Below are 13,900 nucleotides of genomic sequence, written 5' to 3'. Positions count from 1 at the left end.
AAACAAGACTTGATTTTGTATTTTCTTGAGTGTTTTCATCTTGCCATCCTCCTATACAATCCAGATTTGTGGAGTGCTTTTGATATTGTGGTTCCATGCACACATTATCCAGTCATTGCCACAAAGACTTGAAGCTCCTTCAAAGTTGCCATTGGCTTCTTGGTAACCTCTCTAGTCAGTCTGCTCCCTGCCTGGTCATCCAATTTGGATAGATAGCCTGATCTATACATGGTCTGGGTTGTTGCATTTGCTTTCAATTTCTTAATAATGGTCTAAACCGTACTGGGCAACAAAAGGTGAACATTTTGAAAGCGGTTGGTGACTTTCTATACCCACATTGTATAGTAAAATAATGTCATTTGTTTAAAAAAAAAACTCCATCAATTAAAGGGGCACTTTTCTCACAGGAGACCAAATGGACCAGTGCTTCAGTGCATGTGCCAGGCTTCAAGGTAATAAATGGACAGTTCCCTTCACCTTATGATTGGGCAGGTGTTTTTAGAATGCCAGTGCAGATTTCTGGGCCCTGTCTGCCCCGTGGCCTTAATAGCTGTGCATTTTTCTGGATGTTTAGCATTTGAAATGCAGCTATGGTATAGGAGACAAGGCCTAAAGAAAGGAAGGAAATAAATTAGGACAAAAACAATTTGTTAAAAAAAATTATCCTATATTGTACTAGGCTCCATGAAACAGACCTCCGTTGATGCATGGTGCAACATATATTTCATTTGATTTCCTGTGTTAGCTATAATATACCACCATGCCTTCAGTTGACATTCTGATATAAAGAGATATATTTTGTATTGCAACACTGTAGCCTATTATAGTACATCATTTTCATCTATTGATCTTTTCCAGACCCTGGATATAACAGGCTGTTCCCAATAAATTGCATCGGCACTGGAATATTTTGTCGGCTGTGTATTTTTTCGCATCACCTCTTTGCTCCCGACCACATCACAGCCAACAAGCGTTTGCTGGCGGACATTTACGTTCACCTTATACTAAGGGTGGCAGGACTAACGGGTGGAAACATGGAAGATATATATTCGAAAATTCTTCTCGCATCAAATGAGCCTATATGAGTTTAGAGGAGAGCCGCTACGTGTGTCTCCCTCTCTCACACCGACCCCCTCCTCCTCCTCTGGCAATTTATAAAGAACAAAAAATCCGACTAGGGAGGGGGTTGATACGCCGAAGCTGAAATCGAGAGGCGAACCCAGGAAAGGAGTATTTTGTACACGGGACTTTCCCCCCCTTCGTCCCCCAAAAGGAGGGGGAAAAGTCACAATTGTGGAATCGAAAAGGAAAATACGGTTAAAAAGACGTGAAAACGTCTTTCGTTGTGGATACCGTATATATTTTTAATTCGAAAAAATATGGCCGAGAACGTTCTGGACTCTGGCCCGCCTTCAGCCAAGAGGCCTAAACTATCCTCTCCGGCACTTTCTGTCTCCGCCAGCGATGGAAACGGTAAATATTGTTTTGATGTAGTATGTTTGGGTAATATTTGTATTATTATTTCGAATTGTTGTCAATTGCTGTGGTTTTAATCGAAAGAGGAACGGGCCGTGTGATTGACTCTGTTTTTGTCGTTCTAGCGCTTGCTAACGAATGTGTGTCGGACTTGCGTAGCACAGCAGGCTGTAGTAATTTCAGGACCAGTTAGCTAGCTACAAATGCGGGGCTAGGTAACTTCGCTCACTGAATGGACAGTACCCTACACAATTATAATATTTATCGTTAGCATTTAGGTAATACATACTTGCAAAAATATATCGCTTGTCAACATCGCAGAAAACACCATAAATGATGATCGACGAAATTTACATGAACGCTTTTCTTCAGGCGATACGCCTAACTAGCTACCTCGCTAACTATAGTTGTTATTTAGCTAGCTATTAATTTTGAGTAGGTAACCAGTTACCTAGTAGCGTAGAGTAGCAGATTGTGAAGCTTACCGCTTGCTTGATCTTGGTAACACATTGTGGGTGAAAACTTGTTTATTGGCTATTTCATTTAGTTATCTAGGTTGCAATCCATAAAACACCAGCCAACGGTGATTCATAAACGACAGTGTAACTATTTGCTAACATCATTATTTAGTCAGGTACTCTAGCTAGCTAGCTAACTTTCAAAACGAGTTGTGACAAAGCTCTCATCGCCATTCAATGCTAACTAGCTAATGTTAGCACTTAAGCACACCAACGAACTGTTCCCTTCAAAACTTTTTGATGTTTTGACATTTTCCAGGAGTTTCCTTACATTAAAAAAAACGGGCTCATTAACTATGTATTAGAAAAGGCATACCTAGCCCGTAAACTAATGGTGAAGTTTCGCTCCCCTGGTGAGTTGGTAGCTAGCGATATAGTCGATGTTTGCAACTTGGCTAGTTAGCTAACGTAAATTTTGTAGCTACTGGCTGCAACGGGCCCGTGTTGCTAGCTGAGTGATTGTTATGCTCAAATTGCCATTGTTAGTTTTTGTCAAGATGTCGTGTGCCAGAGATTGGGGTACCTAGGCTACCTACCATAACACTCTGAAAAAAACCTAAAAACTATAGAATGTGCAGGAGTTAAAACAGAAAGCTATAAAACCAGACTATAGTATTTCATAGATTTAAATGGCCGTCTGCAGATGCTAGTAGTTGTGTGATACGGCATGTTTAAAATTGGACTTGAAATGTGTTCTTTCATTTTGTCATTGCATAGCTGTTGCCTCCCATTGTCCGTCTGTAACATATCGAAGTCACCCCCTTCACAACAAACACTTTGATCCTAGGTACCAAACGATATACAACAAGGGGGGGGGGGGGGTCTAGTGCTTTTATGGCACTTTTTAAATGTTGTCCACTTCAGATTGTATTTTCCCATACTGCTCAGAAAATGGAGTCACACACCAGCAAAATCCAAAGGCCTGTATGTTTTTTTTTGTATTGCATCTAGTTACTCTTTGGGAATACATTTAGGAAACATATTCAGTTAATGTAAAAACTGGGCTTATATTTACAAGTGCGCTAAATGTCAGTTGAACTAGTTCATGTACTGGGATTGATGATGCCATTTGGCTTGATTGGTAATATGTATACACTCATTACAGCAAAGTCACTCTGGATAGGATGCATATGTATAATGACTGAAATATAAATGATGGAACCTGACAAAAGATTTATTGCTGTGTATTCATATAAGTTTGTGGGTCTTTCAAGGATTTAGCAGTTAACAGTATGTTGCAGTGTTGATGGGAGCCATATTTTGAATAAGGTATAAATATAACTTGGAAGATGAGTATTTTTTTTTTTTGTAATTTCTGGGATGCGCAGAAGTGTATTCCTTATGAACGATGAAATGAAAATCCTGATTGTACAGTTTGAATGCAATCTCTGCAGTGCCTGATGCTTTTTATTGCACCTGAGATCTCAGATGAGGTGTAATTTATTTCAGATGTGCAATAATGCTGGTAAGATCTTGAAATTGATTGCCAATTTTACCCCAACTATCTTATACACATGTTGATTTATTCACGTGTCTGTGTCGATTATATTTATATATCTATATGTATGTCTACCAATTATTTGGTGTACCTCAGTTTCATCCCTGGGCTGTTTAATACTCTAGCAATGTCCTGCAAAATGGTTTAAAATGGACAAGTTCTTCTTGCCCCATCTCCATTTCTGTTTCAAGGTGTTTTTGCTCCTGGCTTTCTAGTAAATATGGCACAGGAGATGGATCGTGTGTGTAAAAGTATCTCTGTTCTGTCGCTAAGTCACCCTTTTGGTGTGGCACACACTAACTTATGTGGGAGTGTATATTTGGGCACGCACCCTAATTGTTAAGCTTTTTTTTTCTCTCGGAAATGTAGTTTGCTTTGCCAGTGATGCTACTATGCCAGATTATTTTATACACTGAATTGTCATTTATTAGGCCATCAGTGTACCCCTGTACACCCAGCTCTTTCTGACCCTTTTTTCTTTGCACATTCACTCTTCTCTTGCACTTAATTCCTGATGATCTCGCTTATCCTCCCTGTACAGATTTTGGCTCGTTATTTGACCTGGAGCACGACCTCCCTGACGAGCTCATCAACTCTTCGGAGTTGGGACTGGTCAACGGAGGGGATCTCAGCCAGCTGCACACCAGTCTGGGGGGAGGAGGAGGTGGGATGGGGATGGGCCCCGGAGGTGGTGGTGGCCAGGATGCAGTGGCCAAACACAAGCAGCTCTCTGAGCTCCTTCGGTCGGGTGCTCCACCAGCCTCCAGCCAGCAGGGCCAGGGGACTGTGGGAAGTCCAGGAGGGGCCAGCATGGGCCACCTGGGGAACATGAAGGTGTCCCCTGGGCCTCAGAGCATGGGCCAGCAGCAGCACCTCTCACCCCAGCAGCAGGCCAGCATGATGCAGCAGCAGGCAGGAATGGTGGGTGCCATGAACAGGGGCATGATGGGAGCTCAGAAGGGCAACGGACAGCAGCAGGCCATGATGGGGGGACAGGTGATGAACGGCTCACCCAGGATGGGCTTCTCAAACCAGGGAATGGGGGGGAACAGCAACCTGCTGGCTGAGACCCTGCAGCAGCAAGGGCCCGGTGGACAGGCGGGACTCAGAGTACAGCAACCTGGAGCACTGAACAAGGTATGCATGGATTTTTGCATCCAATTACAATTTCTGGAAGTCACACTTCACTAATTGGTGATAGAGTAAAAATATTTTGGGTGGACAGACCAATTCAGATTTCAAAAAGCCTTGTATTTCTGGTTTACATTATTACCATCAAAAAGCAACTCTAAAAACAAAAGTTAATGCCAAAATTAAGTATTACTTAAAGATGTATCTATCTTTGACAGTGGATCAGAACTAATCAGAAGTGTTTCTGCTGAAGCACCAAAAGCACACTTCTTGTAGGTGCTGAATTAATAAAGCTGTCTCAGAGTAAAACTGCCTTGTCCACAAATTCCTAACCTAAGCATTGATGCAATAACATGCTGTTCATAATGTCAACATTTGTATTAACCAATGCTTTTAGTTCCTGACAATTCAAAGGTGGGCGCTTACGGTAATCTAGCGGCATGATATGATCATTATGACCCTGTTTTTAAAATATCTTATTTCATACAAAATATGTAGGATAAAATATACAATTTTCAATAGCAAATGGTATGGCCTGGGGATTGATGGCGTGTGTGAAGGTAATGCTCACATAATTAATGTATAATCGCTTGGGTTGAGCTTTTCCCATATTGTATATTTTGAAAAGAAACTAAGTTAGTCGACTAACATAATTGGAATAGTCTAATGTATATTTGTGTCAAGGATGCGTGTTTACTTTGGTGCCAGTCCATGCTGTCCAGCAGAATAATACACAAGTAGCCCACAAGCTAAGCTAACGAATGCTTGCCGTATGGCCAAGTTTGCTGTCACTGCTTTTGGATAGCTAGCTAGGTAATGTTAATGATGAGACGAGGACAGGGTTGCTTTTCAGATGAAGTGGGAGCTACCTGAAAGCCCTTGATTAATTTGGCAAACCACAGTGGTGGTTGTCAATGTTAAGTGGAATAGCTGAGACCTGTAGGAGTGGTAGTGGGCTTGTTCAGAATTTTACCTGAAATGTTTTCGTAAAAAAAAAACGCCATGCACATGTACATCCAACATATTAAACACCATGTCTGTGGGCCGCTGTGCTTGAAGTTATTGCCTTTCAGTGTCGCTGCGTAATTCTGGGCTCAAATTCTGTTTTCAAATTCTGTTTGCAGTATACTAGAGTGCCTGGGGGTCCCCACAGTGGGCGTTACTAATTGGCTGATTGCTTTCTGGGGTGGATGGGTAGCAATTCCTTGTGGTAGTTTGAGCGTCTGCAAGTTCTGTTGTGGTTGTTGGCTGGAGAATGCACTATTTTCCATGCCATTATGTACCAGCAAATCCTGCCTGGTTCAGTGATCAGTGTCAAACTAAAAGATGCGCATTGTACGATGTCTGTATTTTTTTAAATTCTCAAATCTTTTGAGGACTTGGTGAGATGCAGGATTACTAATTGGTCATCACTATGTTCAGGGTAGGAAAATGGGTTAAAAAAAAAACTTTTTACCACACCAGGGATGTTAGTCATAGTTCAGTTGCCTCGATTGAGGATTGTCCTGTCGGTCATTAACAACGGCCTTGTGTATCCCGGGGTCAGTACATTTAGCTACTGTAACGTCAGCATAATGCTGGGACATATGGCCAACAAATTACGTCCCAATATTGGGAAATATTTTTGATATGACATGGAGAACAATGTATTAAAAGATTAATTTCCAGGGAATCTTAAATCCCCCAAAATAGTGTATTGGTGTATGGTGAGACTTGATTAAATAGCAAACTAAGTACTCTGCTGTAGAAATAAACACAATAAATGCAATGAGTAAATATTGTCAGGGAAACTGAATACAAGTCAAGTAATTTATGAAATGTCAAACAAATGTGCAGTCAATATTTCTATCACAGATCTAAGTAAAATAGATTAGAGAAAAATAAATAATTATTAAACCAAAAATGTTGTCATGTCTTTTTCTCAATGAAACGATGCGTGAGGTCCCCTTGATGCTTTGCAATCGTCTTGTAAGGAAAAGCACTGGAAGATGGAATTAGTGGTCTGTAGCGAGACAACACTACCGCATAAGGCATTTGACCGGGAGGGTTAAGGGGGCATATTTGAAAGGGTTACCTTTTTCTTCAAAATTGTTGGAGTGCCTTAGAGATTCTCCATTTAAATTTTTAACTTTTTAGTCTTCTCATACTCTCTTTAGACACTGTCAGTACTATCTTTCCCATGCTAAACCACCCTGGACTAGATAACTATTCGGGTGGCTTTCGGTGAGGAGGAGGTGGCAAGTTGTTGTTGTCATGTTGATGTTAAATGCAGGATTCTACACAGTGCCTCTTTAAGGAATGGTTGGGTTTGGGTCTTCACGTGTCAAAATGAACATGTTAAACAAAAATCCACTGAAGAACCAGGTTGAATTAATGAGAAATTGCAGTCAGTTTTAATTTTCTTAGTGGTTTAGTATTATAGATGACTGAACTTTTTTTCTGTTGACATCAGACTTCAGTCGATGAAAATAACTTGATAGATGATAAAACTAAATCAACTCCCTAGCGCCCCAAGCTAATATCTTATAGCAGATCATCTACTTGTGTTTCTTGAACAGATGGGTTTCAAACACAATGGTCAAAAAAAAATCTTATCAATTAGGGGTTTTGAGAGATTTTTTTTTTCTGGCACAAGCAGTCCCATGTAGCTACAGTAAGGAATGATGGATCTGCCACAGTGGCAGGTGTGCAAGACAGAAGTTCTCCCGCATCATAGCATATGTAATGTCAGTGATTCACTGGTACATGTGTTAGTGGTTACACTGCAATGGAACACTACTCTATGTTGACAAGTATGTACAGTGAAATTGTTGAGTAACGTGCAGTCGTATTCCAGTACTGACCTAAAATCTGGTCTGTATTTGTAAGATGTTTCAAGGTATTCCCTGACGCATCAATGTAAACATGTTATTGTACAGTTGTCAGTGCCTGGCTGTTTTTGCTAGCAAACTAGCAGTAGTGATGATTATCATAAGAAGTTTCCCTCCCACTTTATCCAGTTAGAGAGAGTGCAATTTTGGGAGTTAGTAATTTTCTTAAACAGGCTATTGGAAACAAAAGGACTGATCAGAACAATTTAGGTGTGTTTACATTGTTTGGAAACGTACGCTACTCAACCGGAAATGTTATCTGCTTCTATTTTTATAAGAATTTGTTGACATCTCTCGGTAGAAGTGGTTGATTTAAGTGGCGGGAAATGGATTTTGATTTAATGCTCTCCTTCTGAAAGACAGATGTGTGGTTCTTTTCACATTGATACTTCACAGCTTGAAATACGCCCTAATTGAGGTGGTAGTAGGCTTCCGAAATATACCAGACAAACAGCCAACTCAAGGCCATAACCCGCTTTCCTCTGTCTTTGCCCCCTCTTTGTCTTTTCTTAGATGGGAATGATGGGTAACCCGGGCCCCTATGGAGGCCCCTATGGTGGGCAGCAGGCAGGTCAGGGCCTGGGTGGAGCAGGGCTGGGCCCTCAGCTCCAGAACAAAGGCTCCATGCCCAACAACCTGGCCCAATTCAGCATGGACAAGAAGAGTCAGCCCATGCAGGGCATGGCTGCCATGGTAAGGGAACTGGCTAGGTAGTCACGTACCGATCATCCCTAATGAGGGATTATGTATTTTCATACGCAAGTGGTGCCACCTTTTGGATATCAGTCCACTGCAGGCACCAGCCTTGACCCACCCCCTTTCCCTTTCTGCCCCAAGGCATCCCAGCAGTCTGCTGCTGGTGTGGGTGGTGGAGCCGGACCTGGGGGCACTCCAGGGATGGTCCCCAATGCCCAGGGAGGCCTCGGGTCTGCCGTATCTGCAGCTGCTGCGGCCGCCGCAGTCGGAGCGCCCCCCACGGCCGACCCGGAGAAACGCAAACTCATCCAGCAGCAGCTGGTGCTTCTACTCCACGCCCACAAGTGCCAGCGGCGGGAGCAGGCCAACGGCGAGGTGCGCCAGTGCAACCTGCCCCACTGTCGCACCATGAAGAACGTCCTCAACCACATGACCCACTGCCAGGCCGGCAAGTCCTGCCAAGGTGGGCTGAGAAATCAGGATTGACGTGCGAGATGATGCCCTGTCACATCTGCCACCCGTGATGTGTGATCGTCAAGATGTTGTATACTAAGTTGTGTCCCCCCCCCATCCTCCTGTGTCTCCTCAGTGGCTCACTGTGCGTCCTCCAGACAGATCATCTCTCACTGGAAGAACTGTACGCGGCACGACTGTCCCGTCTGCCTGCCGCTCAAGAATGCTGGGGACAAGAGGAATCAGCAGTGTGAGTGCCTCTGCTGCCCGTTAAATCGCACTTATTGGTATTCATTTAATGTACTGTAATATTCCTGTAAGGTTGAGAAACCCGTCAGAAGCATTTTCAATGTAAGGCATCAAGTAGCGCCTGCCTATCTGGCCCTTGTGTTCTGAGAGATCTAGCAGGGTACTTCTTTTGGTGTTCATAATGTGCCTCCCTATTAACACCCATGTCTCCCTCTGCTGTCTCTAAAGCTCTTCTAGGAGGGCCTGGTGTAGGTCTGGGTAGTTCATTGGGCTCAGTACCAGGAGCCCAGCCTAGCGCCCCCAGCCTCAATCCCCCCAGCCAGATGGACCCCAGCTCTATTGAGAGGGCTTATGCCGCCCTGGGCCTCACCTACCAGGGCACCCAGATCCAGAGCCAGTCCAATCAGGCTGCCCTGCCCTCACAGGGCCTGCAGGGTCAGCCAGGCATGAGACCACTCAACCCCATGGGTAAGTTACTGATCTTTAAATAGTCTGTACTAATGCAGCCGTTGTGAGTGTCCCTAACCATTTTATTTCACGCTGTCTGTTAATCTTCCTCTGTCAGGTGGGAACCCGATGGGAGTGAATGGCGGGGTTGGTGTTCCACCACAAAACCAGCAGGCTAGCCTACTGCAGGACACCATGCTGCACCTCAACATGACCTCTCAGAGGTGAGTAGCGGACCTTGTTTGAAATGGTTATTTTCTTGCCTTAAAATACTTGAAGTTTCACTTTATTGAGCATGTATGGCCAAATGGACTTGTCCCAGAGGTGCAAACCTAATTCGCCTACTGTAACAGTCAAAAGTTTGGACACTTAACCATTTGGACACGCTAACCCATTGAAGTGAATGGGTAAGTGTGTCCAAACCTTTGATCGGTACTGTAGATCGTGCTTCAGACCGACATTGATAAATTGGTGGGCTTGTGATGTTTATTGATTATACAGGTATTTCTTGTGATCAATTTGTCTTGTCTTTTCTAGTCTGATGAATGATGCAGGCGGGGCTGGTAACATGGGCTCCATGCCCACCGCAACGCCACCCTCAGCGCCGGGCATGCGGAAGAGTTGGCACGAAGATATCACCCAGGACTTGAGGAACCACCTGGTTCACAAACTGTGAGTGACACTTAGGCCGGATGGACAGGAAATGAACAGTTATGGCTTTATTAATTCAGTCACACGTTCCAGAATATAAGACTATATTCTGGGGTGGGGGGGATGTTTTTTTTCCCCCGGTGGGTGTGGCAGGGGGTGTGGTCGGCCTATTAGTACAGGAGACTTTCTGAGACTTTGTCGATAGAGCTTTCTTCAGTGTATTTACCGCAGTTGGACACATTTCTCCATAAGGTTTTCTGCAGTCTGGGCCCTGTCCCCCTTGCTTTAGGTGTACCCTCCAGAAGAATTTGTATGCAGAGTGGCTGAAGCTAAGTTTCGGTCACCTTTTTCAATTTAATTTTTTTTAAATAAAAAAAAATCTCTGCTGAAAGGCATAAAATTAAACTTTGCTCACACCATCTACCTGGTCCTGTGTCCCCTTCTAACAGAAACCACTTCGTGTCAATTTTTTCTCCCAACACTTACCTTTGGTCCTTCTCAAAATGTTTGTCAAGTACATTTTAGTTCACAAATATTTAAAAAGAAATCAAAGCATGATGGCTTTTTAGCAAGTTAACCTACCAAGTGTCTGACATTTTACTTTTTGGCTCACTTGCCACAGGGACTGGTAGATAAAAAAAAAAATCCATCAGCTAAGCATATTTTTTACTGGCCAAAATAATAAATTGCCTCTTTGTGTCACACAGAACAACTCCTCACCACATCCTCAGCATCATACTGTAGCCAGCCTCTTAACTCTAATCTCCAAACCTCAATTTTTCACAAAACCTAATTTGTGATTTGGCCCCTATCTTTCTTAATAATACTTTTAAACTATTTCTTGAAATTCTCCAAGGATATGTTTATTTTAAAGCTAATTTCCTGAAGAAAAAAAAAGTCCCATGAAGTTGAGAACAATGGCCCTGAAAACATTGCCTACATATTCAGAATTTTAGATGTAGCAGTAATAAAATGTAATTATTGTGGCAGCAAAATGTTCTGAGAATAGCCTGTCAACAAAATGTTTTTAAAATTAGTTTTACAGATATCATTGGCCTATAAAATCATTTAAATGTAAGTTATTCAGGATCAAAACCACTTGCCCTATGTTTTCCTACAGGTTGGCTTGAAGAAGGTGCTAAAGATGTTATTAATAGGAAAACTAGTAATACATTACTTTTATTGTAATGTGAAATTATTGAATGAATACCTTCTAATGGGTCCGGATTTTAATTCCTATAGTCCCCAAATCAAAACCGTGGTCACCAATGTCTGTTGGGTCAGTCACGGTATCATTACTCTCACTACTCTCTGGGCCACTCCGTTCTCCAAATCCTGTTGGATGTCCCTAAGCTTGCTCCTCCCCAAGCATCTCTACCCTAGCTTCAGTCACTGGGTCGCTAGTTTACAATACCTTTTCCAAAACTAAAAACGTACTTGAATTGAATAAAAGCAGTTATGTGGGGTTGTTGAAATTAATGCGATATTATAACTTTATATTTAACATTTTTATTAAAAAGTTTTGCCAGTGAAATCTTTAGGCTTTGTGGTCACCTTGCTAATGTAGTTTTTTTCCATTTGTGGTCTCCTACTCTGAGAGGTGAAGAATTGTGCTATTTAGCCTTTTTCCAAGGTTTTACAGGCAAAAAATGAATCCATTATGTAGCTGTCTAATTCTTCACCAAACTAAAATGCAGATGCCAGCATTACCGCAGGCTATGGCATTGCTATCTTTTAAAACATATAGACAACATAGCTTATAGATACGGTAGAGTCTTCAGTCTGTGGGAGTTTTCACGCTTCAAATAACTTACCGTTTCACTGTCCGTACATAAACTACTGTCTTACTACAGCGCAAGATCCGAAGAACGAGTTAAGACCGAATTGGCTATTGGACGGCGAACTTCACTCATTAGTACCCTATTCCTTAGAAAATGCATGCATACTTTCTCACCGAAGTAATGGGTGGATTTAAATTTAACGCAAACCTCAGTAATTTCCTCCAAGCCATCATGCCAGATATTTAATACATTACTATTTTCGTACAAACATTTACCCTCCAGTGTGGCGGAGGGTATTGAGATTTACTCAGCCTTCTGAGATTTACTCTTTGTGGGTGTTAATTTCGGGCCCAGGCCCTACACAAAAATCATGAATAGTTAAATAGAAACCATACTATGGTGTTGTCTGGTTTGTCGAATCGTTATTAGATTAGTTTGTGGAAGAAAAGTATGCATGGACTCTTGTAGTATCTTCTGCATCCAGAAGCTTTTTAAGCTCATGGAGCGAATTTCAAGTTGTGTATTGTTTTACCTGTCTATTTTATTTTGGTCATAATTAGTCTTAAAAAAATTAACTCTCCAGGAGATAGATGTGGGTATATCATCCACTGCAAAGTGTACACTACCTGTTAGCCTCACAGGATTGCCAGGTTTGTTTGCCAAACTAAAAGTCTGTTCATTTCTGAACATCTGTTTTGGGCAGATGAGGCACATTACTTCCAGTCCAATTAAGTCAATTTTCTTTTATACATGTAAGATTTTATTTGTTTCTACTAAAATGTCCATCCCTAAATGGATACACAAGCATTCACGTTGTTTGAACCTAGGTGGCCTAAGGTTTTCTTTTCTTTTAGAAAGGTTAGGCAGCCTTTCTGAGCATTTCAGTGGCAAAATAGTCTCTGTGCTATAACTGGATAGAAATTGTAGTTGTACAACAACAGTTAGTGACTACTGTTTAAGCACCTCCCCCCTGTAACCCAGCTAAGCCACTGCTAACTAGCTGTGATTTTGGTCTGTTTACACATTTCACCACTGCAACTCGCCAAGCCAGGTCTCAAGATAGTCAGTTATCATTTTGACCCCAACATTAATTGTAATAAATGTTTTATATGCAGTTGGGAATTTTTTTTTGTTCGTGACGGCCCTGTTTCAATAGAATGTTATCATTAAGTATTTCAAAACATTTCGCTGTTCTGTGTCCTATGAACATAAGTTAGTTTGGTGACAGTATGTAACTATTGCACTCACATGTTTAAGCGCAATGAAACATTTTGGGCAATGGTACCTTTTAGTGTTTCGGAAACGTCTTTATCTGATACTGTGTCCACGTCGTCTTACCAGTATGTGACTAGAAAGATCTGAAAAAGTCACCAGTTGTCCCTTAAAAAAAAAAAAAAAACTTAATATCTCTTGTCCTTTGTGTAGGGTTCAAGCCATTTTCCCAACTCCGGACCCAGCTGCTCTGAAGGACAGGCGGATGGAGAACCTGGTGGCGTATGCTAGGAAGGTGGAGGGGGACATGTACGAGTCTGCCAACAGCAGGGTAAGCTGCTACTCTGACAGAGTCACTCAGTTCTTGTTAATGGTTTTGTAAGGTTTGAATATTTGGCCAAATGCCGTCACCTGTCTCCACGAGACTGCTGGACTAACAGGGATGTCTGACTTATTGCCTGATCATAATTGCATAGTTTCAGTGTGAAAGGATCACAGAAGAAATGTTTGTACTGACAAGGTGGGCTGTCTTAGTACATAATAAAAATTCTGTAGACTAGGGTCTACTGACAAGGTGGGCCAGCTGTCTACGCTGGGGTCGCCCACGCACATATATAGCTACAGCATGGGTCCAGCCCTACTACTTTGAAGATAATTCCTAAAAGCATCTATCCACGTACTTGATCCCTCTCTTAGCGCTTACAGACCACTTCAGTTCATCCTGCAGATTTCATTGGGATGCTAGGTTAGTCATTTGGAAAATTGGCTGTGTCACACAAACCAAAACCTGGTATATATTGTCATATTTTGTCTCTGAATGTTGCAGTGTCTTTACTTTACAGTCTTAACAGTCACACTGCTTTAAGATTTGTAATAAACCGATGTCAAAATCATACCTTGTGGGCCAGTTTTGTGGAC

The 13,900-nt window shown here is 42.2% G+C and overlaps 1 protein-coding gene across 1 annotated transcript in view; it reads left to right on the top strand.

Moving 5' to 3' along the window:
* Positions 1-963: 963 nt before the first annotated feature.
* The window catches only part of ep300a (E1A binding protein p300 a), a 38,851-nt gene continuing 25,914 nt past the window's right edge, over positions 964-13,900 (top strand). The window contains exons 1-9 of the mRNA XM_013133810.4: positions 964-1,473; positions 4,034-4,629; positions 8,007-8,186; positions 8,331-8,652; positions 8,779-8,892; positions 9,120-9,359; positions 9,457-9,562; positions 9,876-10,010; positions 13,196-13,313. Coding sequence (XP_012989264.3) covers positions 1,380-1,473; positions 4,034-4,629; positions 8,007-8,186; positions 8,331-8,652; positions 8,779-8,892; positions 9,120-9,359; positions 9,457-9,562; positions 9,876-10,010; positions 13,196-13,313 — 1,905 coding nt within the window. The 5' untranslated portion in view covers positions 964-1,379. The remainder of the gene's footprint in view (positions 1,474-4,033; positions 4,630-8,006; positions 8,187-8,330; positions 8,653-8,778; positions 8,893-9,119; positions 9,360-9,456; positions 9,563-9,875; positions 10,011-13,195; positions 13,314-13,900) is intronic.

This window comes from Esox lucius, chromosome 5 (genome assembly GCF_011004845.1).
Source record: "Esox lucius isolate fEsoLuc1 chromosome 5, fEsoLuc1.pri, whole genome shotgun sequence".
Taxonomy (NCBI): Eukaryota; Metazoa; Chordata; class Actinopteri; order Esociformes; family Esocidae; genus Esox; species Esox lucius.
This window is presented reverse-complemented; position numbering and strand designations above follow the sequence as displayed.